Below are 20,535 nucleotides of genomic sequence, written 5' to 3'. Positions count from 1 at the left end.
GAATGACTGCTGACAGCTGGCTGGGCCTCTATCTGATACACTATCTGAACATTATCACCGGGCAGCAGGCGGCGTGAGCAACACATACGTCCCGCTCGCAGCACGGACAGACCTGAGCGCAGCAGAATACTACACCTGGGAACAGAGACGACCGGCAATAACACACGCAAACACGGCAACGAGGAGGTGGAAACGAAGTGGAGCTGAAAGAAAAGCAACAACAACAGTTTGTCTTGGTTCACAACCACGGCCCGTTTATTGTAAAGAACATTTGGCAGTCATTGGTGTCGACAGAAACAACATCTCTCCCGGCCCCCCTCAACCTTGCACCTCGGAAAAGTCTGGCAGCAAATATCAACCTTCAAAACCGTGCCCCCCACCCCCCCCTCGTTGCAGGAGTGTCACCCTTTTATACTACTCTAATGTTTGTGTTCAAGTAATTACTACAAACGAAAAGAGAAAGAAGAAGAGTTAGCAACTTCCCAACAAGGGAGAGGTTTACCCCATGCTTTCAAACCAGTCGTGACAACCTCATGCACACAACGTAAACTCTGTTTCCTCCACTACAACACTGTCGGGACTGAACGCAGACCGTCTGACCGGCGCTTTCCTGGGCGTTGAGAAACGGATTTCTCTGAATATACCAAAGAGAGAGAACATATTTAGGAAAGCTCTGTGGTCATAAATGCATATAGTATAGCATCCTTATTTGGCACGGGCTATTGTAAAAATGAAAAACAATTGTTTATGGAAAAACATGTTTGAGCCCTACTGTATTAGATACAGTAAAATACCACACAAACTGGACTCACTAAAATGTGCATCTCCCACCCACAGGAAGACACAATATTAGGAATCAGAGTCAGCACAAAGGTCAGAGTTCACAATGTAGGCGTATGCTGACCACAAGTAGCACCACAAGCCCCTGAAGGCGAACCACCCACAGGAAAAGATATAAAATCAATTTACACTTGGTGCCCTTTATGAAGTTTAAAGTGATAAAGCTGAATTTTCCTGATGACAAAAAAAAAAAAGCCAGAAATAAATGACAAACAATTCGAGGTTTTGTTTTGAAGTAGCTGTATCGATCTTTTTTTCCTCTTTAAAAGGGAAAAATATCAAAGGGAGCAAGTCAAAACTTGCCGCAAAGATTTACGGTTTCATCGTCACTGTAGGCAACAATACCTAAAATAACATCTGTCTGCAAAGGAACTGCAAATATGGTGATGAAAGAGACGTAAAAATGCATTTGTCTCTGCTGTGCTGCCCTCTACCGGTCACTATTCGAAAAACCAGAAATGGTCACAACTTATAACAAACATTATATACAGATGGAGAGAATGGGCTTAAAAATCCTTATAAAAACAGTTTTGTATAAAATAAATCCACAAAAATAGATCTGTGTACAAAATACATCTTGAAAAGAGAGCAAAACCTCAACATAGCTGTGCAGTAAGAGAACAAAGGAGGATTCTGTCTCTGATTAAAAAGGATTACCAACTAAACCTTCTAACTGGCATAGACGCAGACACACAGATGCATGAGTAAGTGGTAAATAAACTGCCCATATCAGAGTACATGTAGATCAACATTAGCTCGCTCCTTTTTCCTTTTTGTGTACGCACAAGTGTGTGTCCGTGCGTGTCTGAGGCAGCAGTGATTACAGGCAAATACGAATTAACAAATCTTCTTCTTGGATGTGAAGTTGTAAAGGAGGAATGTGTGAGTGTGTTGCAGTAATGGGAGGGGAATGGAGCGTAGAGTGGCTTATTAAAAAGGAGCTTCACTGCTAGGAATGTGTGTGTGTGTTAATCTGTGTATGGATGCATTTGCATGTATCAATACTGGGGCTGGTACTTGGGGAAAAGGTAGAGGTCTTTGCACAACGAGCTGGTGAACTCGGACATCTCTTTGCAGCGGTGGTGGGCGGTGCCAGGAGCGTAACCCTCCCGCTCCTTTATGTGTCTGTTGACCTGGAGACAGACAGAAGAGGGGCGGGGGTTAAAGTAAGGAAGAGTAAAGTCATGTCCTGAACTAGTTTACCCAGTGCATGGGTTAATGGGAATGAGACTCTAATGTTTACCTGCACCATGATGTCTGCGAGGTGCGTGTCTCTGGCATGGAGACGCAGCCTCTTGTTGAGTTCTTGGACAAACCAGGATCCCCTCTTGGTGTTGCGCATGGCTGCTGTGCCTTGAAGAGGAAGAGATGAAACCAACAAAAGGCTTAATATTAACACAAAATAATTGACATGAGATGCTGCGAGACAGAGCTATCGTTGTGTTTGCTATTTTCATAACATAGAAACTGCAGTAGAGACAGTGATATTGACTAAGTCACACTGTCAATTCAAAACATATACTTTTTAGCCCCATGCAATAGTGACTCAAGTGACATCATCATTTGAGGCAATTTATTTGGCAAAGAGCATTTCCCTCCAGTGACACAAACGGCTTTATGGAACTTTTTTCCCCACAAATGCTGTAGTACTTGTAGAAACGTGTGTAGACCCTTCACACACTGATGATACACACTTGCAGATAAAAAAAATCCACCCCAGAGTAGCAAAAGGGACGGACTTACAAACGAGCTGACCTTTGAGAGATGCAAAGCCGCAGATCATGTCAGACCGCTGCGGTAGTTTGATCCTCCCCATGTCCCCTCTTTGTCTGGCGCTTGCATCCCCTTGTCCCTCCCTCCCCGCATCCCGTTGCTCGCAGCTTGGTGAGCAGGTCCTCACTGGTCCATCTATCTGCTCCACTCCACAGTCCATCTCCTCTGCAGCACAAGAAGGTTTAAAATTTTAGTTTGGTCTTGAGACAGTAGGAAACTGTCTCGTACTTGCATCGATTGTGTGGGTGTTCTGCCTCAGATGAATCTCATTTTCACTTACTACATACTTGACAAAAAGTTGGATGGAAGTTTCAGATCGATCGAGAGCCTTACCTCCTCGACAGGCCTGGATGAAAAACATCTTTGGCTTGTTCTGCAGCAGGGGACAGTGCGCATTGTCAAAGGACTCAAACACCCAGTCCAGCTGAAAAGCAGTAAGTGACAACGTTACATGTCTGGAATCTGAGTAAATGATATATGAATGACATCATATACATAAACTCGGAAAAAAGACCAAACAGAAAACACCTTCAGGAGCTGTCCGTCTGTACCATAAATAGCTCCTTCCACTCCATGGGAGAGCAGACACACCACACAGCTGGCCATTGTACGGTGATCTGGTCGACGACTAAATTCCTCAATGCACGTCCTCATGTCCTAATCACGCAATAAAGAATCAGCTACAATATTTCCATCCCAATACCCAAATTCCAGTGCACAAAAACGTATTACATTGACCTCGTTTAAAATTAACACTGAGCTAAAGAAAAACCTGCCAAATCATTTTTTATCCAAAACAAATAATTCGTTATGGTCTACAGATAGTTCTCTTTTTTATTACTGTCTTTTCAAACCATGACAGGTTTGTGTTTGACACATTGTAAATGGGTTTTGAGCCTCTGTCACTCGTGTGTTACCTGAGCAGTGAGGTCTCTGTGGACTTTGACAACGTAGTCCAGCTCAGTGAAGACCTTCCTGAGGACCTCGTCATCAACCTCACCTCCTTTACGAGGGTCAAGGTCAGGCGCAGCACAAGGATCAAAGGTCACGTTACTAATCACCAGAGCGAAGCCACGAGGGGAGGAATTCATTCGGTAAGACTTGGAGAGTGAGAGAGACAAAAAAAAAATGAAGCACGGTGAAGAAACGTCTATAAAAGAGCTTTAACACACATTGCTTGTGCATGTTACATTATTCTACAATTGGTTTTTTTTTTTTACAAATAAAGACGACTTACTCTGCTCTATACTGACTTCTATTGTGTGAGGACATGCATTTCTCAAAGGGTCAGAGGCAATAACTGTAGTCACTGTATATTACCTGATGGCAGTGTGAAAGGTAGAAGTCAGGAGTGCAAGGGAGTACAGGACTGTTAATGGGACTGTCTGCATCCAGACTGAACTCCATGGATTCTGCTGTACACACAAGCACAGAAAGACGTGAGCACAATTGCTGAAGCACTTTTCGCATCATTGTTTGCTCCCGGCGGCAGTTATGGGACGACAAGCTTTGTACAACAACACGCTGAGTGACTCACTCTCGAGGGTGCGGAGCCTGTAGGTACCGACAGTAGCACAAGGCTCAAGCAACTGAGCTCCTATACTTTCAAACTCAATCACCCGTCTATTTCAACTAGACAACAGATCTTTATTCAGACACCACCCCTCGTTTCCACGGAAACGGTAAATATTGACAATGACAGCAACATTGGATATGGAGAAACTTATTTTGAGTGTAGGCCAAACTGCAACACCACTCACCCTGTGTCCTTGCTCTCTTGGCAGCAACGACTTCTTGAGTGGGAAGTGGGAGAGAAGAGTCAATGAACCTCTGAAATTAAAAATCATGAACAAAATCTCACTGACCACACATCAGCTGCTGAACAAAAATAAATGAATACAGGAAATGGTGGTGATTGTTCTTTGCTGTGGCAGCAGTGGTTGCTTGTGGGAAAATGCATTCCTGACAGTCTGATTACCTCATCGGGGCATCTGGTTGTCTAACAAAAGGTAGGATGATGTTTGTAAGTCTCACTTGTCACTTCTGTAATGACTGGTGTAATCCTGGTTGAGAGTTTATAAGCACCCTCCTCACCTCTCTCCTCTTTGCAGTTGTCGGCATGACTGGCTCTTCCTCAGGCTGAAATCTCTGAGCACAAAACAGACGAGGAACTGCGCTAAGTCTGAGAGGAATCTCCTGTGTGTGCGTGTTGCTCGATGAAGCGCTAACTCACCATTCCCGGTGTCTCTTTGCCATCTTTTTCTGAAGATTGTATGAGCAGTTCATACAGGTGCTGCTGCTCAGTTTCCTGAAGAGCTGAACAGAAGCTGCTAAAGGCTCTGGGTCCCCGCTTCGGTAAGAGTAGTAGTAAGCGCCAACTTCGTTTCTGGGATGTTTGCTCAGCCTGAAGTAGAGGACGACCGACAAGGTAACTCAAAGTCACTGACAAAAAGCGAATCAAATACAACCTTATATTTAGTCTACCACAACATCTTGTTTTCAAACATCGGCCATCATCCACACTACGATCAAGCGTTGTGATTTTGAGAAAGTTAAAATCTGGTCAAACGCCTAAATAAGTGAAAGCATCTGGTGTTCTACAAAATAATCATATCTTGTCCCCATGGACGGAGAAACCCATGTTTGACCTTTGCTATTGTATCGACAGCCATCTCAGGAGGCGTCGCCAACAGTCCAGGTGTAAATGAAAAGATATTCTCGCATCAGAGTTCACACACCATGATGTTCTCGGCCATGGCCTCGGTCAGGATCTCGTCTGTCTGCAGGGACTGAATGAGCAGCTCATCCACCACCAGCTGTTTGCACAGGACGGTGGAGCGCGTCCGGAGAGCCAGTCTGTCTCGCTCCTGCATGCCGCACTCCAACATCTTGCTCCAACAGGCTGCACAAAAGGGCAGATAAAGAGACACGTGAAGCTCCATGACAGTTAACGTTAAACATGGTGTATGATGAAGTGACAGGCACGCAAACCAATCCTGCGCCTGAATACACAACACGTTACTGTGTGATATCTTAATTGTATCGCTTCAGATGGCAACCAGGCATTATTGTTATACGCTATACGTTGTCGCTAAGTTGTCAAACGAAATACATCCGTTCGCTTGTCATCACAAATTATTTAAAAGTTTAATTTGAATGTGACTCATAATAAAACGCTTCTCTTGCAGCCATCAAAACTAAAAACACCAACAATTCCAGCTGAACAATGGGAGACGTAACGTTGTAACGCCCATGATAATAGGCATGCAAGGAAAATACCATTATGTGCATTTCTATATGGTTAGCTAATATATTAACAAAACGTCACGATAAAAGCGGCAGTCGGGAACTTATTCTGAAAGTCAAACGACCAAGGCTAATTCCCGATGCTAGCTAGCTAATTTAGCTAGCCCACTTCGTTACCTCTTTTTCTTGCATTAAAGTGGGCGAAATTAAATTCCTTCCAAACGTACCTCGTACCGTTTCTCTGTTTCTGTAACTGAATAAAAAAATGCCCGGGGAAATGCTTACGTGTTTCACACTATTTCAGAAGAATTAACAACATCCCGTCCTCTCTCTATAAACCAACTTCCGCGGGGTATCGCTGAGAGGAACCATACAGTTGTGGTATTTGATTCTGGTCAATGGGAACAGGAGCTGCTTTGAGTGACGTCTAAAGTCTCCAATCCAATCAAGTTATTTTGCCGAGAGTCACCGCCCCATCAACGGTTCAAGCGGTTCAAAGTCACGTGATTCGAGTGGCGTTCCGACTGTTAAAGGCAAGACCACAAAACAAGATGCCACTTAAAGTTGTGTCAAATAAAGTTCACAATTCTGGATCGCCATATTATTTATGTATACTAGTTTAAGAGTACCTGGTCGGCAGCTTGCACGAGTAGATATTGAGAATTGAGGTTTCCTTATTCAGTAGTATTCATTAGTAGTCAATAATATAATAATATTGGCACATAGCAACGTCATGCATACATACTTTTTTTACTATTAGTTGTCAGCCTTGTTATATACATATGATATATATTGCATAATAATTCACTTTTTTGATGTGATTCTTTATACCACAGGGTTGTATGCACAATTAGTCATGTAGTACAGTAGTAAAATACTTTTTGTAGAGCAGATAAATGTATAACAAAAATATCCCTTTATTATTATTTTGCACCATTATAAAATCAGTTTTGCTGATATAATAAAATCACTGTCTCGCTGTTTAAACGTATTACCCTTTAAAAATGCATGCATCTAAAACGCTCCGTTTTGCTGTAATTCTGTGCCGCCGATAGCAGTCGTTGCTAACTTCATGGAACCATGAACAGGGTCTATGAGTGAGGAGTTCAGTAGGTTGGTTAAAACCTCTAAATGGCCCACATGATTTCATTGACATGCCAGCGTGAAGCTCTAAACAGTCCAATTCTCTAATATTTCCAATTCACCAATCTGATAAAATTCCCAAATATCAAGTTTGTGAGGCTGAACTTTGTTGTTTCTTTTTCCCGTACCATAAATTATCTAACAACCCTTTATGTTTATCTGGGGAACCAATGTTGAGAGCCACTTAACGATCCAAATGTCCGTGGAAATTGCTTTTTAGGTAAATATAATTTGCATTGTGTGTGACACCCTCTCTCTCTCTCTCTCTCTCTCTCTCTCTCTCTCTCTCTCTCTCTCTCTCTCTCTCTGTCTGTCTGTCTCTCTTTCGCCCTCTCAGGCCTCCACTTCACCCTCCCCTGCTGTCTATCTCCTCACACTCGCTGCGTGTGCTGTCAATAATTGATGATCGTTACTGACTCAAAGGGTAACAGGTCCGGGAGAAAATGTCTCCCCCCATTGATTTATTTATTTACAAGTCTATCTTTAAGTTCAGTCGGGCTGAGAAACCACCACGAGTGTAATTTTAAGGCAGGAGGATTGATGGGCTGCAGCCGCCGGACCGCGTCCGTTCTATGCTTCGTGGCGGCCACCACTGCACCTGCGACCATGAGCGGGTTAATGCTGGATGTCTGGCTGACAGCAGGACAGGGGGGGAGGAAAGGGAAGCTTAAATGAGTGAGAGGCAGGGGGCAGAGAGAAAGAGGAGTGACAGAATGATAGAGTGAATTAATTCAACCTTAGACAGACCTGATTGACTCTGTAGTAAACCGGCATGTGCAAACATCCACAGTGACACCAGAGTCATGGAGAGAGAAAAGAGGAATGTCATGTCTTCCTCCAGAAAGAGAAGTTTCACTTTTGGGGCGTATGGAAGGTGAGTAAAGTCACTGTTTGTTTACGATTAGCACAAATATTTTCATCTTAATTTCATTGTTCCATGTACTGAAAAACAAGTTGTTTTTTAGATAAAGGTAATCTTGTCTATGTAAGATGATCCGTTTTCGACTTCTACGAGTGGTTCTCACTTCCTTGTTTACAGTGTGGACGGACACACATGTGAGGATGAGACGAGGTGAGGTTTTGTTTCCAATCAAGCATCGAGCACTTGTTTCGAGCTCAGCCTTTAATGTATAAGATAAGACCTGAATGAGAAGTAATGAATTGTGCTGCTAATCCACCTGTTGCTGCAGACCTGAATCTGCTGAGGGAAACATACTGGACATCCTGGACTCTCCTCCCAGGGACAGACAGCCGTCCCGCTCTGCCAGCAGCAACCAGAGGGTGATATCGTTATCATTCCCAACTTTCCCCTCTTATACAATGAGATACATTCTGTTTTAAACATCCTCCATTTCCAAAAAGTTTCTATTCTTAACTGCAGTGTTTGACATGTTCCTCTTTCTCCACTGGTCTCCTTCCCTTTCTCTGCGTCTGACATCTGTTGCTTGACGTTTCGTATCAGGACACAGAGTTTTTTGAAATCATTGAAAAGCTGCAGGTGAGTTACAGTGCCATCGATCTTGTGCAAGCGCGTGTGTTTGGGAGAAGTTTTCTCGTCATCTCATCGATACTCCCCTCGTCCATCAGGGCAGCAGGATCGATGAGCAGCGGTGTGAATTCCCTCTTCCTCTGAAGGTGAGTGTTGACTCTTTATCCAGGTTTCTCTGTGTGTGTGTGTGTGAGTGTGTGGACAGCGACCTTTCTGGGAACGCCGTGACATTTGTTTCCCAGCCCCCCCCCCCCAACTCAAAAAAACAAAACGACAGACCCTCATCACCATCAGCTGCTCCTTTGTGTCTATTTTAGTCGCGGCTTCTGACGATAGGTGGAGAACTGCCGCTTGTCCTCTCTCCGAAGCTGGGGGGCTACTGGGTAGACCCCCCTCTGGAGAGGCTGGCGGATGTGAGTCCCACCTCCTCGTGCCACGGCCTCGATCCAGAGAGCTACGACCTCATGGAGAGAGACGCGGAGGCCAGAATCTACCACGAGTTCTTCCGCTCGCGGGTGAGCGGTCGGTCCCGCCCTCTGAAGTCGCGAGGACTGTGTGATCTTTTACCCACGTTGAAATCATCTCTGGTCCACTTCAGTACCATCACTCGTTCACGGCTGTGGATCCGTCGCTGGGGCCCCTGGTTCTCTCCGTGCTCTTGGAGGAAGAGGAGAGCAGGCTGCGGGTGATACTGAGGTTGAGATCTCAAGACAATTTACGCAGCTATAAGGCAATGTTTGATTAACCCAAGCTGCAACGAGAAGCCATTGTTTTCCTTCAGGTTTCCCTCCATTTAAAACTGAGTGTTGCTGCAATCTTTATTCTAATTAACTGTATAGTTGCAAGCAAATTTGCATCACAAACAGTAATGCAAAGTTTGTTTTTTTGTTGTCTCACAGAATGAAGGAGTGCTCCCTTCATGGAGTTTTCTCTGTCTCTCTTTTCCCAAACATCCCATCTGCTGTCGAGTTAGCAAAGGTACTTAACTACTTATTGTAGGAAGAAATATTCATATCCAGTACTGAATTATTAACTAGAACATTGTGTAAACATTATGTATGATGTTATGAGAAATATCTTGCATTCAAATGTATGAAGCACTGTGCTTTACAAATGTTACTAACTCTATAAAATGACTTGTGTTCTCTAGATGCTCTGCGACAGAGTGACTGTCTCAAAATTTGAAGCGGTCAGCTACCTAAAGGTGACGCTCTGAAATGACCAATAGCCCAAAAACATGCAGCCACTTCTTTCAAATACTCCCGCGGCTCATCTCGCTCTCTCACTCATCCCTCAGGCTCCAGAACTCATAACTGCATTCGATGAACACAGAGTGTCTCCTAATTTCAAGTTTGGCATTTTGTACCAAAAGAACGGGCAGGTAAGCATTCATAGAGATGACTGAAATATGGTACATTTTCACAACCACTCCAGCTCAGATAACCTCCATCCCTCTCTAGTTCACAGAGGAAGACATTCTTTGTAACACGGAGGAAAGCGAAGAGTTTAAAGAGCTCCTTTCTATTTTGGGAGAGACGATTCAACTGCAAGGCTTCGTCGGGTAAAGTGTCCCCCCCCCCTGTTGATGTTATTCTGCCCGGCGAATGACGCTTTCAACGTGCCACATCACATCATCTCTTGCTCCTCGTTCCCTTTTCTCAGATTCCGAGGAGGGCTGGACGTGTGTCACGGTCAGACAGGAAGGGAAGCCGTCGTTACTTCCTTTCACGGCCGGGAAATCATGTTCCATGTTGCAACTAAACTGCCGTTCACAGACGGCGACCCGCAGCAGGTCGGGCCTCACTGCGTCACCCTGCAGCATCTCTGTGATTCACAGGGCCGCTGACACACTATTTTCTCTTTTCTTCCTCCTTTCGCAGTTACAGAGGAAAAGACACATCGGCAATGACATTGTGGCTTTGGTCTACCAGGAGGGACAAACTCCCTTTTTATCTGATGTTATCAAGTCTCACTTCCTGCACTGTTTCCTGGTGGTCCGCAGGACTCCGGGTCCAGAGGACGCGGGTAAAACGGCCTACCGGGTAATTGGAAAAACAACAGCAATTTATCATCCCTATTAATACAGGTGTAATGGCTGACATCTTCCTTGACAGACCCAACATGTCGGCTGATATCTTTTTGTTTATCATACCTAATATTTTCAGGACGTCTTACTAAAGGTTAAATTACGCTAATATAACAGTTTATCAGTCCAATGTGCTTTTGTCCTCTTCACAGGTGTCCGTCACAGCCAGAGAGGACGTTCCCCCCTTTGGTCCGTTCCTCCCGGATCCTCCTATCTTCACGGATGTAAGAGACCACTCAAAAGCAACAAGCTGTTTTCCTCTCTCTTAATGCGCCAAGGAATCTAACCTTTAAATTCCAGCGTATTTTTCTCCGTTCTCTCCGGCTCGTGACGAATCTAAACTTCACAAATGAAGTTGAAATGGAATATTAAGGAAGCTTCCTCTGTCCTGTGTTTCAGGGTTCCCTGCTGAGAGAATTCCTTCTGACTAAACTCATCAATGCAGAGATTTCCTGCTACAAGGCTCAACGATTCAGCAGACTAGAGGTAGAGGAAGATTATTATTTCATTTGTCCGTCCAGCATGTGATTTCCTTCTGCTGTGTGTGCTCTACTGTCCCTTCTCCCATGCAAAGCTCCGCACTCGTTCGTTGCTTCTGGAGAGCCTGCAGGTTGAACTCGCCACACGTTCCAAGTGCATGATGGGAAATCCATCCCTGTCTGCTCCCCCATCTTCTGAGGGTGCACGGGGGGTCTCTGAGGGGACAGGGGGATTCATTGAAAACTTCAAGGTACGTGTTGGGCTCAAGGTGCATAAGTACTGTGCCATACATGAGTACTATCTCCCCTCTAAATCTCCGTCATTAGAGAGCCATCAGAGTGCGGAGTCACTCTTTCGAGACTCTTGGGGTGACCAGAAAGACGAGTGGCAGTGCGTCACAGAAGCTGAAGGTATAAAAGTCACACTGAGAACAAAGTGTTTGCCTGAATAAATACTTATTAGAAGGTTTGAGCTAATGTTCCTCCTAACTTCCTTTACAGACAGATAAAGACGGAGAGGGGTAAGGCTTCAGAGGATTACATGCTTTGTAGGTTTTAAACTACACAGAATTATTGTTGGTTTTGTTTCTGTTTTTCAGTGACAAATCTCCAGGACATCTGTCTGCTGACAGTTTGGGGTCGGCTGAACTTAAGGATCAAGCAAGCCCTCAGGAAGAGACATAAGAGGAAATGTAGATATGAATGTTAAAATAAATATAGAGATTTCCAGGCATTTACTGCTGTATTATCAGCCGTGTGGCTTCAATGTAAATAGAATGTAAAAGTAAATAGTATTTATGTGAATATAATTATTTTACTGCATGTCATAGCATTACTATTTGACATTAAGGTTAAAATTGTATAACAGAGAAATGTTAAAGATACAAAACTACTTGAAAAAGTCAAATGTTTTGAGTTTGGACCTAACTGTTTTACTTCAAAAAATTCTGGAAGTAGAGACATGAAGTCAGGAAGAAACACAGTTTGGAAAAGCAGAAGAAATTAATTTAAGATTGGCAAATTTGACAGAAAATAAGGAATTATTTTGATGATGCTAACATAAAAAAAAAATATTGTTTAGAAATTATTATTATAAATACGGTAGATATTGGCAATAAGAAAAAATATGTTGAACCGAATGTAAAATAAAGCAAAAGAGAAGAGGAAGAATATACACCTAGTAATGCAAAAATAGATGTAAACCTGTATGAGTAAAAATACATTGAGACAAAACTCTGCATTCAAATGTTACATGAGTACAAGAAACAGTAGTACATAATGAGACTTATATTAAATATATTTATAAGATGTAAACATATATGTACCTAAATATTCTAAATATGTAGATAAATAATAATGAAAAAGGTAGCATAGACCTATAAAGTACCTATAAATTCTTATTTCTTTAGACGGCAAAAATGTTGACAGATATATACATTCTAACAAAGGAGGTCGTAATTTGAATATGGAAAACTACCTCAAAGATACACATTTATCATAGAAAATGTTTTCAATGCTCGTGAGTTGACTGACACTGTGTAAAACCTCCTCTAGTCCAGTGAGCGTCGCTAATGAGCCAACACGTGACCCTTCCAGTCGCTTTTAAATTCACAGAAGAAGAAACAGACCTGGTAGAAGAAGAAAACGAAGGTCAACGAACGCTGTGCGGTTGCGCCAGAGGAGGGCGGTAATGTGGTGGTTGGTTTGCTTTATCAGTCCACTGGCGGCCAGACCTGGTTACTAATTATATATCCCCGTTGTTGTTCTATCTCTAGCTAACTGTAGTTTATCTATAGCTAACGCTAATCCAACGGAACAAAGTAACGTTAACTACGCATCAAGCTAACTTTGCGCGGATTGGCCCGTGAAAGACAGCGGTGAGATAAGTAAAGTTAACACATCGCAGACTAGTTCGACGCACGCAGCGCTGCACCGACAGACGATTCGATAACTTCCAACTTCGAACAAAAGTAAGGACCGCAGAGCTGAAGATGGCATCCAAGAAAGTGGTCGAGGTGTTCTACGATGTGGTGTCTCCCTACTCCTGGCTTGGCTTCGAGGTGTGTTTTTTTTGGGTTGACAGCTTCAATAACAAAAGGGACACACACGTAGGAAAAAAAATACATACATAATAGATTAAGCTTTACGCGGATTGTTTGTGTTTGTAGATAATGTGCCGCTACAGAAACGTGTGGAACATTGAACTGAAACTGCGGCCCGCTTTTCTGGGTGGTGTCATGCAAGGGTCAGGTGAGTAATCAGGGGCGAAAGTGACAAAGAACAAATCAAACACAAATATAGTGATAATAGCAACATTTAGGCACAACGCATTAATGCACCAGTAATTATAATCCCATAAGCATGACCCCATAATGCATAATGAGCACTTCTTTGTGTACGTGTTGCAATGTTGTATTTCCACTTGATCAACATTTCACATACAGGACTTCTTCTCCCATCAGTGTTGATATTTCCTACAATGTGTATCCTTCATGACAGGAAACAAGCCCCCTGGTGTGATTCCGAACAAATTCCAGTACATGGGGAAGGATCTGGCCCGCTTGTCGGAGTATTTCGATGTTCCCCTGCAGACTCCAGCTGACCCCTTTGAGGTCATGTTCAACAAAGGTACCATGCAGGATCTGAAGGGACACGTGCCGTGATATTACTGACTAAACCAAGATCGTAGTGGTACTATTGCATCAAATCTAGTCATGCAGGGGAGGGGGGGTTCATGTTCTGTTTTTTCTTTTTTCTTTCTCCTAGGCTCCTTGAACGCTATGCGATTTGTCACTGCAGTACAAGAGAGGGAGAAGCTTGGGGACAATCAAGTGGAGCGGGTGTCCCGGGAACTGTGGAGAAGGATCTGGAAGGAGGACAAAGATATCACAGAACCGTCATCATTGTCAGAGGTACCAGCGTACCCAACATGGCGGGGTTCAAGAAGATTAAGAAACGCGGTTTAGAGTTGCCACAGCGTTTTGTCACCTTTCTTTTTTCTTTTTCTTTTATGCAGGCAGCGATGAAAGCCGGATTGTCTGACGGCGAGATTAAAGAAGTGCTCGAGCTGTCCAGCTCAAAGGAGATCAAAGACAAGCTGAAAAGCGCAACAAAGAATGCTCTTGATCACGGGGTCCGTCGAGCTTCAGTTCTATTTTTAGGCAGGAGAGACGAGACCGCGCAATGTAATGATCTGTCCTATTGTGTCTTCCCAGGCGTTTGGCTTCCCGCTTCTGGTGTGCCACGTCAATGGAAAGCCAGAGGTGTTTTTTGGATCTGACAGATTTGAGCTCATGGCACACTGCATTGGTGAGAAAACTGTCCAGACCAACGTGTAGTTCAAACGTGACAGTAGAAAGATTCAAAGGAAAGTTTGCATAGCTGGCTCAGCTTTTATTCCCCTTTTTATTTCATTTTTTTTCTGTTGCAGGGGAGAAGTGGCTTGGACCTCAGCCTGACAAATCCGCTTCCAAGCTGTAAGATACTAAGCTTCTCACAGATTCTCATTCTAATAATGTCATCAAGTGCTTTTCTGATTCTCCAGATGTCATACATGCAATAGGCCTTAATAAAAAAAAATGTAAATAATTTAATGCCATTGTACTGCTAAATATGTGCCTATTCTAAAGAACACAGCTACCAATTGACACTTTTGTTTTAATTTGTAATGAAATGCAAAGGTGCATTTATGGAAATGATTTAAATTTGTACTCTACATGATGTAACACATAATTTAAGATTTTTATCGGCTACTGTCGAGGCGCTTTGAGTGGTGGGACAGTTGGTCCACCATTTTTTTGTCCAGCCAGAAATAACTCAAAAACTGAAGTTAAACCATCAGAATGAATCGTAAATAAAAGTTTGATTACAAAACTGTCTCTGGGTCAGTAGTTTCCTCCCAGCAAACAATTTTAAATCCATATATACTCCACCCTCTCCAAAATAAATGGGATGCTGTTATAGATGATGGTTTGTTGGATACACCATGGTTATGAAATGAATAAATTATTTCAAGACCTGGTAAAACAATTGATACACACACGTGTATCAATATTATATATATATTAGCCATTTTCTGAACGATGTATACTTTTACATGTGAATTGGTAACTTAAATATGTTGTATTGGTACTTAAATAAACAATCTGAAAATTTCCGCCACTGCAACAAGGCATCGTCCCAATTGACAGTATACGCTTTAGGTTTTACACGGCAGGATTCATTATCCGCAATAAATGTCTGTTCGTGAAAGTAAAGCAACATGTCATTGTTGACTAAATACTCCAGAGCAGGCGAGGCTTGTCATACAAGTTCCAGTACTGCGGCGGACTAACACTCATAACAAAGGGCCTAAAAGAGCAGCAGGACCTGTTTCCCCAAACAAAGAGGAAAGGCAGAGCCAGAAGGAGCTGACATATGTTGATCTCGGCTAAACAGATTCTCACAGAATGTGGTTGCGCAAACTCTAAAGGAAAGGCAGGGTTAAGATTTTCCTAAACCTGAAACAGGGGCGATGCAACAGCCAGGTACAAAAAACGAGGAAGAAGGAGGAGGTAAATAGGTGAGAAAAGGGAGACGCTGTAGGTGAGGAGGGTGGAGTTAAGGAAACACACAAACACACACCCACACACACACACAAGGCGGCACAAAGACAAACAGAGAGCGGCACATTGATCCCCTGAGTCGGACAAATCGCCTGAGAAAGACAACGCAATAAAGATCTGAACAGCACAGCTGAACCCGGATGACACGTCGTGCTGGGAGGATGTGCCAGAAGCGTCTGATTGTGTGAAGGAGGGAAACATGAACACGCATTAACAGGATTTATCGTTTCATTTTTTGGGAGATAAAACACAACTGAAGAAGCTGAGGTAAGATATTTTACACAACACATGTCTTTTCTGTCACATTGTTTTTTAAAGTTGATTTTATAAATTATAATTAGGAGGTAGAGGGAATTAATCTCATCGTATAGTATCAATCAAATAAAAGAAGATGTATGTCACTCTGGTAATATGAGACATATTGTATTAGGGTTGATGAGCCAGAGGCTTCATTTACATTTGCCCTTTGGGTGTGTAGTGCAGCAGTTATAGGTAAAAAAAAATGCAGATCAACTGGTTTAGAACACGGAAATATTTGGTCTTCTGCTGAGCGGCCTCTGACACAGTTATGCTACATCTGAAGCTTCTGGTCTCAGTTACATGTTTGCTCAGACACCTCCCAATACTGGACACCAAGAATCGTGTTACTCTTCACAGATTCGGCCCCGGCGAATCAAGTTTAAAGTTTCAGTGCTACTAATGTCAGTTCATGTGTTGTGTCTGTCCATAGAAAACATCCAGATGCCCTTAGTTTGTGATGTTAAGCATCCCACTCAATATAGTGTATAACTGTGGAAAATGAGGGGTAAAGAAAAGGGACTATTTCTCTTTTAAAAAAAGCTAATCTATTTTTTTTTTTTTTACATTTGACAGAATGTCTTCATCAGCAGAGCTACAGTGCCAGCAGGGAGATACGATCTGTGGTGAGTTTTCTATCAGCAGAGACAGAATTTGTTAGAGGACTGGTCAAGAGACGGATAAAGGGATGATGATAAACCAGCACAGACTGAAAAAACACCTCATGCCGCCTTGAGGCCACGGCGTCTGACTGATCCGTGTTTAACGTGGTGCGTCCTGTTTGCAGTAATCCGTGTGTACGAGCAGGAAGTGATCATCGTGCCCATATTTCTGCTGGCCAGCTTCCTGGTCACTCTGGTCTTTATTCTCCTGCTGCACTTTTGTCCGGAGAAAGTCGACCGCATCCGTCCGAAGGCCTCGAAGCTGGTGTCCAGGAGAGTTCTGCACGGCATCGATGGTGAGACGCGTGCAAAGTTTGTCAGTGTTGATTAAGCCTAACTAAATGAAATCACAGAGCACAATGTCACAAAAGTACATCCAATCTACACTCTCTGATAACAGCAGGCCGATTACATGTTCTATTTGTCCGTATTTTGTGTCCAGGTTAATTTTGCTCAATATTAGAAGATTCATTTTTGTCTCTTTCTCACGCTCATTGTATTGTTTTTCAGCACAAACTCAGTTGACTTGTCATTTATTTTGTCAATGTAACAAGAGTATAAAGCTGCAGGGCACCTGTAAAAGTATTGCATAGGAAATAATTTAACCCAAAATACTGTTTAACAACCATTCAAACCAACCATTTTACTTTTTTCCTTGAACTTGATCAATGCCACAATTGTACTTTTTAGGTTGAAGCTCTGGAGTACAAAATGACCTCAATGGCATTGTAATATTCTTTTTTTTTTTTTTACAATTTATCAACATTCATTGAATTAAGGTTTTCAAATACAGTTATGTGCCTTATTGTGCCTTTATCTTAAAACATGAAACTACACAGCAACATTCTTGGATTTTGTATAAAGCAAAGAGATGATGCAGCTCAATAGCTCTACTTCCACGTAAACCCTTGCAGTTACCTCTAATAATCCTTTCCCCTGTCTCCTTTTCTGTCCCTTCTTCACCCTCCATCCGCAGCTCCACCCGGTATCAATGTCATGGAGCATGAAAGCATCGCTCTGGACATGCCCAGTACCTACTCCACCTTTAACCCCCCAGACAACAAACCCCTCCACCACTCTGAAACCCTCTCCCGGTCCGTGGTCTCAGCCTCCCTCTCGCCCGTCCCCCCGCCGCAGCCCTTAATTCCCAGTTTCACTCCCATCTCCCAGCCCAGGGAGTTGCCCCGTCAGAGGCTGCCAGAGTCCTTCAAACTGGTCACCCCTCTGCCTGTGGCCTTCTCCCTGCGCTCCGACGCCTCCGTGTCCCTCTACAGGGCCCGAATGGAAAACAGGAACGTGGTGCTGCGGGTCCTCAAGGGTGAGACGTTTGAACGGTCTTTTAACGGCAGCTCCTAATCGTCTCCGTTCCCCTACGCCGTTTCTGCGAGTGTCCCTGTTTTACTCCCCCCTTTCTCCCGCTCGCCCTTCACAGACACGGCAGACGCCACAGAAAGACACAGCTTCCTGGGCTTTGCGTCCTTCCTGGCCCAGCTGGGGCCTCATCCCTTCCTGCCAGAGCTCCTTGGCGTGGTCTCGCTCCGAGCACCTCTGGTTACGGTCGTGGAGGAGCTGGAGAACAGAGACCTGCTGAGCTACCTGTGGAGGTGCAGAGAGGTATGGATTTATGCATCCTGCTGCCAGACTGTACACTGTATTAACAGAAGAAAAGACTCAAACATTTAATGTCTCTCTGTGACTTTTTCACTCCAGGAGAAAGTGGATCCTCCATGTGAGATTACGGAGAGACGGATATTTACCATGGCCAAACAGGTGGCATCAGCGCTGGTCAGTATGCCGACAAACACGTCTTCACTGACATACCAACCCCGGCCTGATCCACGTTGAGACATTTTACTCCTGGTGGCGCTCCACGCCCAGTTAGGAGATCACACGTCATTGACTCAATGAATCTATACAATGGCAATCGATTCAAATTTTAGATCTGGATCTCTGGACCTTGGTGGTTGAAAAACCCAACCGATAGAACAAGAGACCAAAAATGCAATCACTAGAATGTCTAAAGAAATAAGTCTCAATCGTTCTGTAAATTCAATTCTGTGAAATGAAACATACTTTAGAATATTGAAATACCTCGCCATGTATTTAAAGCACTGGTTTTTCCCCAGCAATAATAAGCGTCCTGTTTGAAGCTGTTTCTGAGGATTCAGGAAGACCTTTACATATTTACCTCGTGTCAACACTGATAACTGAAAATAAACGAGCTGCGCACTTGTTCAAACCCTGAGATTCCCCCGTGTCTTTGCTGCGCAAACAGGACTTCCTTCACAACAAAGACCTTCTCCACGGAAACATTCGCGCCCGCAGCGTGCTGGTCACCAAGGACTCAACTGCCAAGCTCTGGGGTCTGCATGGAGTCTACACGAGGAAGAACCAGGGAGCCACCCAGAAAGAAGACCCCAGTATGAAGAAATGGCAGGCGCCAGAGCTGCTGGTCAAGAGAGCTGCCAGCCAGAGCAGCGACATGTGAGATTTACAAAACAAGAATGTCTTTATACGATGGGGAGCGTAAAACCAAAAAACTATTACTGAATGAAAGATGGTAACCGTGTTCCTCGGTGTGTTCCTCTCTAGATGGTCATTTGGGCTCTTGCTGTATGAAATGGCAACAATGGGTGAGTTGGATTTGAACTCTTGGCAACATAAGTCATAAATACATTTTTTTAAAAGTCATACTTAGCGTTTTTTCAGTTTCTTTGGTTTAAAGATTTTGCAAATCCATGAAGCGGACTAACTTATATAAACATTGCATTTTTATATGATTTTCTCATCAATTAGATGATAAAAAAGGGCCACTATTGATTTCCCCAATATGTTACAACACAATGTATATAGATATGACAATATAAAAGTACATATAGCAAAAACATTTTCTCTTTTTTCTCCAGGCGAAGTTCCGTTTGCAGAGATCTCAAGTAATGAGCTCCTGCAGTTCCATCAAAGAGGGAAAAGTCTGAAAAAACCGTCCAGCTGTTCCAACGCACTGTGAGTATGTAGAGGATGCTCCAAACCACAAAGTCAAACCTAAAGCGCTGCCGTTTCCCGCTTCAACAAGTGTGCCGTGAATCCCTCAGGTACGCCGTCATTAAGAGCTGCTGCCAGTGGAAAGATCAAGACCGACCCTCTCTGGCCGAGGTGAGCCGCAAGGTCCTCTCAGGAGAGAAAAACGCCTCGGACAAAGTCCTCAAGGCGTCCGAGCCGGTGAACATCGAGAAGTACCTGCAGGAAGCAGGATACGGGGATACCAACAGCTACACGGTTTTCTGATCGGTTGTCTTCAGCAGCAAAATGGAAATTGCCATGTTCTCCCCGGTGGTGAACCAAGGGTGCACCTCTACACGCGCAACTGTGTGTTCCAAACTGTGTTTTGAGAGCTCGAAGCACTAAAAATGTTCTTTAATTATTCCTTATCTACTCTCCTACTTTGGGTTCTGAAAAAAACAAGAAGAGATGTATGTAAAATATTTTAGCTTCTGGGAACTTTTTTCATTTAAGGAATACCTCATAACTGTGTAAACGACACACGGTTCAGTCGGGGAAATGCAACCAGTGATTCTGCAGTAGTACACTTCAAGAGACTGTAAACTTGAGCAACGCACAGTCGCTGCAGGGCGACCTTGTAGTCGATACGGCCAACCTATGACAGTTTAGGGATCTTGAAAAACGTACATTGACTGATGTTTAGTCTGGTTCTATAAATTAAAATATGTGGAAATGAAGGGCACATAAAAGCAGTTTATATTTTTACACTCACCGTTGTTTTTTTTATTAGCGTGGCTCATGTGGACATACGCGAGCAACAAAATGAGCTCAAACGGTTTACACTAATTTAAATGTGTATTAAAAATATGCAAAGTCAACAACAGTCCTTTTCCTCATCATTATGTTATTGAAAGCA

The 20,535-nt window shown here is 43.4% G+C and overlaps 4 protein-coding genes across 23 annotated transcripts; 3 read left to right on the top strand and 1 right to left on the bottom strand.

Moving 5' to 3' along the window:
* Positions 1 to 227: 227 nt before the first annotated feature.
* casp2 (caspase 2, apoptosis-related cysteine peptidase) lies at positions 228 to 6,302 on the bottom strand. 20 transcript variants are annotated; one of them, XM_040165784.2, is made up of 12 exons: positions 6,087 to 6,302; positions 5,352 to 5,515; positions 4,847 to 5,017; positions 4,708 to 4,761; positions 4,374 to 4,443; positions 3,934 to 4,028; positions 3,531 to 3,713; positions 3,142 to 3,270; positions 2,947 to 3,037; positions 2,584 to 2,778; positions 2,084 to 2,193; positions 228 to 1,973 (listed from the first exon to the last, which is right to left on the bottom strand). In XM_040165784.2, the coding sequence occupies exons 2-12, from the start codon at positions 5,499 to 5,501 to the stop codon at positions 1,839 to 1,841; spliced, it is 1,383 nt and encodes a 460-aa protein (XP_040021718.1). In that variant the 5' UTR covers positions 5,502 to 5,515; positions 6,087 to 6,302; the 3' UTR covers positions 228 to 1,838. The 20 variants fall into 20 exon arrangements, with proteins under 20 accessions (XP_040021718.1, XP_077951068.1, XP_040021716.1 ...); XM_078094942.1 differs by having other exon boundaries at positions 2,596 to 2,778; XM_040165782.2 differs by having other exon boundaries at positions 6,145 to 6,302.
* A 1,344-nt stretch (positions 6,303 to 7,646) lies between these two features.
* Positions 7,647 to 12,289, top strand: rap1gapl (RAP1 GTPase activating protein-like). The gene is made up of 19 exons (XM_040165758.2): positions 7,647 to 7,876; positions 8,042 to 8,074; positions 8,193 to 8,283; positions 8,465 to 8,500; positions 8,590 to 8,637; positions 8,809 to 9,006; positions 9,090 to 9,187; positions 9,391 to 9,469; positions 9,642 to 9,695; positions 9,789 to 9,872; positions 9,952 to 10,052; positions 10,154 to 10,283; positions 10,372 to 10,533; positions 10,730 to 10,801; positions 10,977 to 11,063; positions 11,152 to 11,307; positions 11,384 to 11,467; positions 11,558 to 11,577; positions 11,656 to 12,289. Exons 1-19 carry the CDS (start codon positions 7,806 to 7,808, stop codon positions 11,738 to 11,740), a joined length of 1,689 nt encoding a protein of 562 aa, XP_040021692.2. The 5' UTR covers positions 7,647 to 7,805; the 3' UTR covers positions 11,741 to 12,289.
* LOC120810870 (glutathione S-transferase kappa 1) lies at positions 12,283 to 14,929 on the top strand. The gene is made up of 7 exons (XM_040165841.2): positions 12,283 to 13,116; positions 13,225 to 13,306; positions 13,556 to 13,684; positions 13,823 to 13,968; positions 14,073 to 14,189; positions 14,272 to 14,365; positions 14,487 to 14,929. Exons 1-7 carry the CDS (start codon positions 13,048 to 13,050, stop codon positions 14,534 to 14,536), a joined length of 687 nt encoding a protein of 228 aa, XP_040021775.1. The 5' UTR covers positions 12,283 to 13,047; the 3' UTR covers positions 14,537 to 14,929.
* A 505-nt stretch (positions 14,930 to 15,434) lies between these two features.
* styk1b (serine/threonine/tyrosine kinase 1b) lies at positions 15,435 to 20,500 on the top strand. The gene is made up of 10 exons (XM_040165796.2): positions 15,435 to 15,927; positions 16,534 to 16,583; positions 16,745 to 16,915; positions 17,596 to 17,937; positions 18,052 to 18,233; positions 18,330 to 18,404; positions 18,895 to 19,103; positions 19,212 to 19,252; positions 19,526 to 19,622; positions 19,712 to 20,500. The coding sequence occupies exons 2-10, from the start codon at positions 16,535 to 16,537 to the stop codon at positions 19,902 to 19,904; spliced, it is 1,359 nt and encodes a 452-aa protein (XP_040021730.1). The 5' UTR covers positions 15,435 to 15,927; position 16,534; the 3' UTR covers positions 19,905 to 20,500.
* Positions 20,501 to 20,535: the final 35 nt, after the last annotated feature.

This window comes from Gasterosteus aculeatus, chromosome 20, assembly GCF_964276395.1.
Source record: "Gasterosteus aculeatus chromosome 20, fGasAcu3.hap1.1, whole genome shotgun sequence".
Lineage (NCBI taxonomy): Eukaryota > Metazoa > Chordata > Actinopteri > Perciformes > Gasterosteidae > Gasterosteus > Gasterosteus aculeatus.
Note: the sequence above shows the minus strand (reverse complement) of the source record. Positions and strands in the feature narration are given on the sequence as shown.

What these genes read in the sequence shown, in the direction of transcription:
- casp2 (XM_040165784.2), bottom strand. Translation starts at nt 5,501, where the DNA reads ATGTTGGAGTGCGGCATGCAGGAGCGAGACAGACTGGCTCTCCGGACG. An exon ending in CAAGAGAGCAAGGACACAGG is followed by an intron (nt 4,029 to 4,373) that starts GTGAGTGGTGTT and finishes TTGTGTGTACAG; the next exon opens with CAGAATCCATGGAGTTCAGT. An exon ending in ACCTTTCACACTGCCATCAG is followed by an intron (nt 3,714 to 3,933) that starts GTAATATACAGT and finishes TCACTCTCCAAG; the next exon opens with TCTTACCGAATGAATTCCTC.
- rap1gapl (XM_040165758.2), top strand. Translation starts at nt 7,806, where the DNA reads ATGGAGAGAGAAAAGAGGAATGTCATGTCTTCCTCCAGAAAGAGAAGT. An exon ending in ATCCTCCTATCTTCACGGAT is followed by an intron (nt 10,802 to 10,976) that starts GTAAGAGACCAC and finishes CCTGTGTTTCAG; the next exon opens with GGTTCCCTGCTGAGAGAATT. An exon ending in GTGCGTCACAGAAGCTGAAG is followed by an intron (nt 11,468 to 11,557) that starts GTATAAAAGTCA and finishes CTTCCTTTACAG; the next exon opens with ACAGATAAAGACGGAGAGGG.
- LOC120810870 (XM_040165841.2), top strand. Translation starts at nt 13,048, where the DNA reads ATGGCATCCAAGAAAGTGGTCGAGGTGTTCTACGATGTGGTGTCTCCC. An exon ending in AACCGTCATCATTGTCAGAG is followed by an intron (nt 13,969 to 14,072) that starts GTACCAGCGTAC and finishes TCTTTTATGCAG; the next exon opens with GCAGCGATGAAAGCCGGATT. An exon ending in AGAATGCTCTTGATCACGGG is followed by an intron (nt 14,190 to 14,271) that starts GTCCGTCGAGCT and finishes GTGTCTTCCCAG; the next exon opens with GCGTTTGGCTTCCCGCTTCT.
- styk1b (XM_040165796.2), top strand. Translation starts at nt 16,535, where the DNA reads ATGTCTTCATCAGCAGAGCTACAGTGCCAGCAGGGAGATACGATCTGT. An exon ending in ACCTGTGGAGGTGCAGAGAG is followed by an intron (nt 18,234 to 18,329) that starts GTATGGATTTAT and finishes TTTTCACTCCAG; the next exon opens with GAGAAAGTGGATCCTCCATG. An exon ending in TCCAGCTGTTCCAACGCACT is followed by an intron (nt 19,623 to 19,711) that starts GTGAGTATGTAG and finishes TGAATCCCTCAG; the next exon opens with GTACGCCGTCATTAAGAGCT.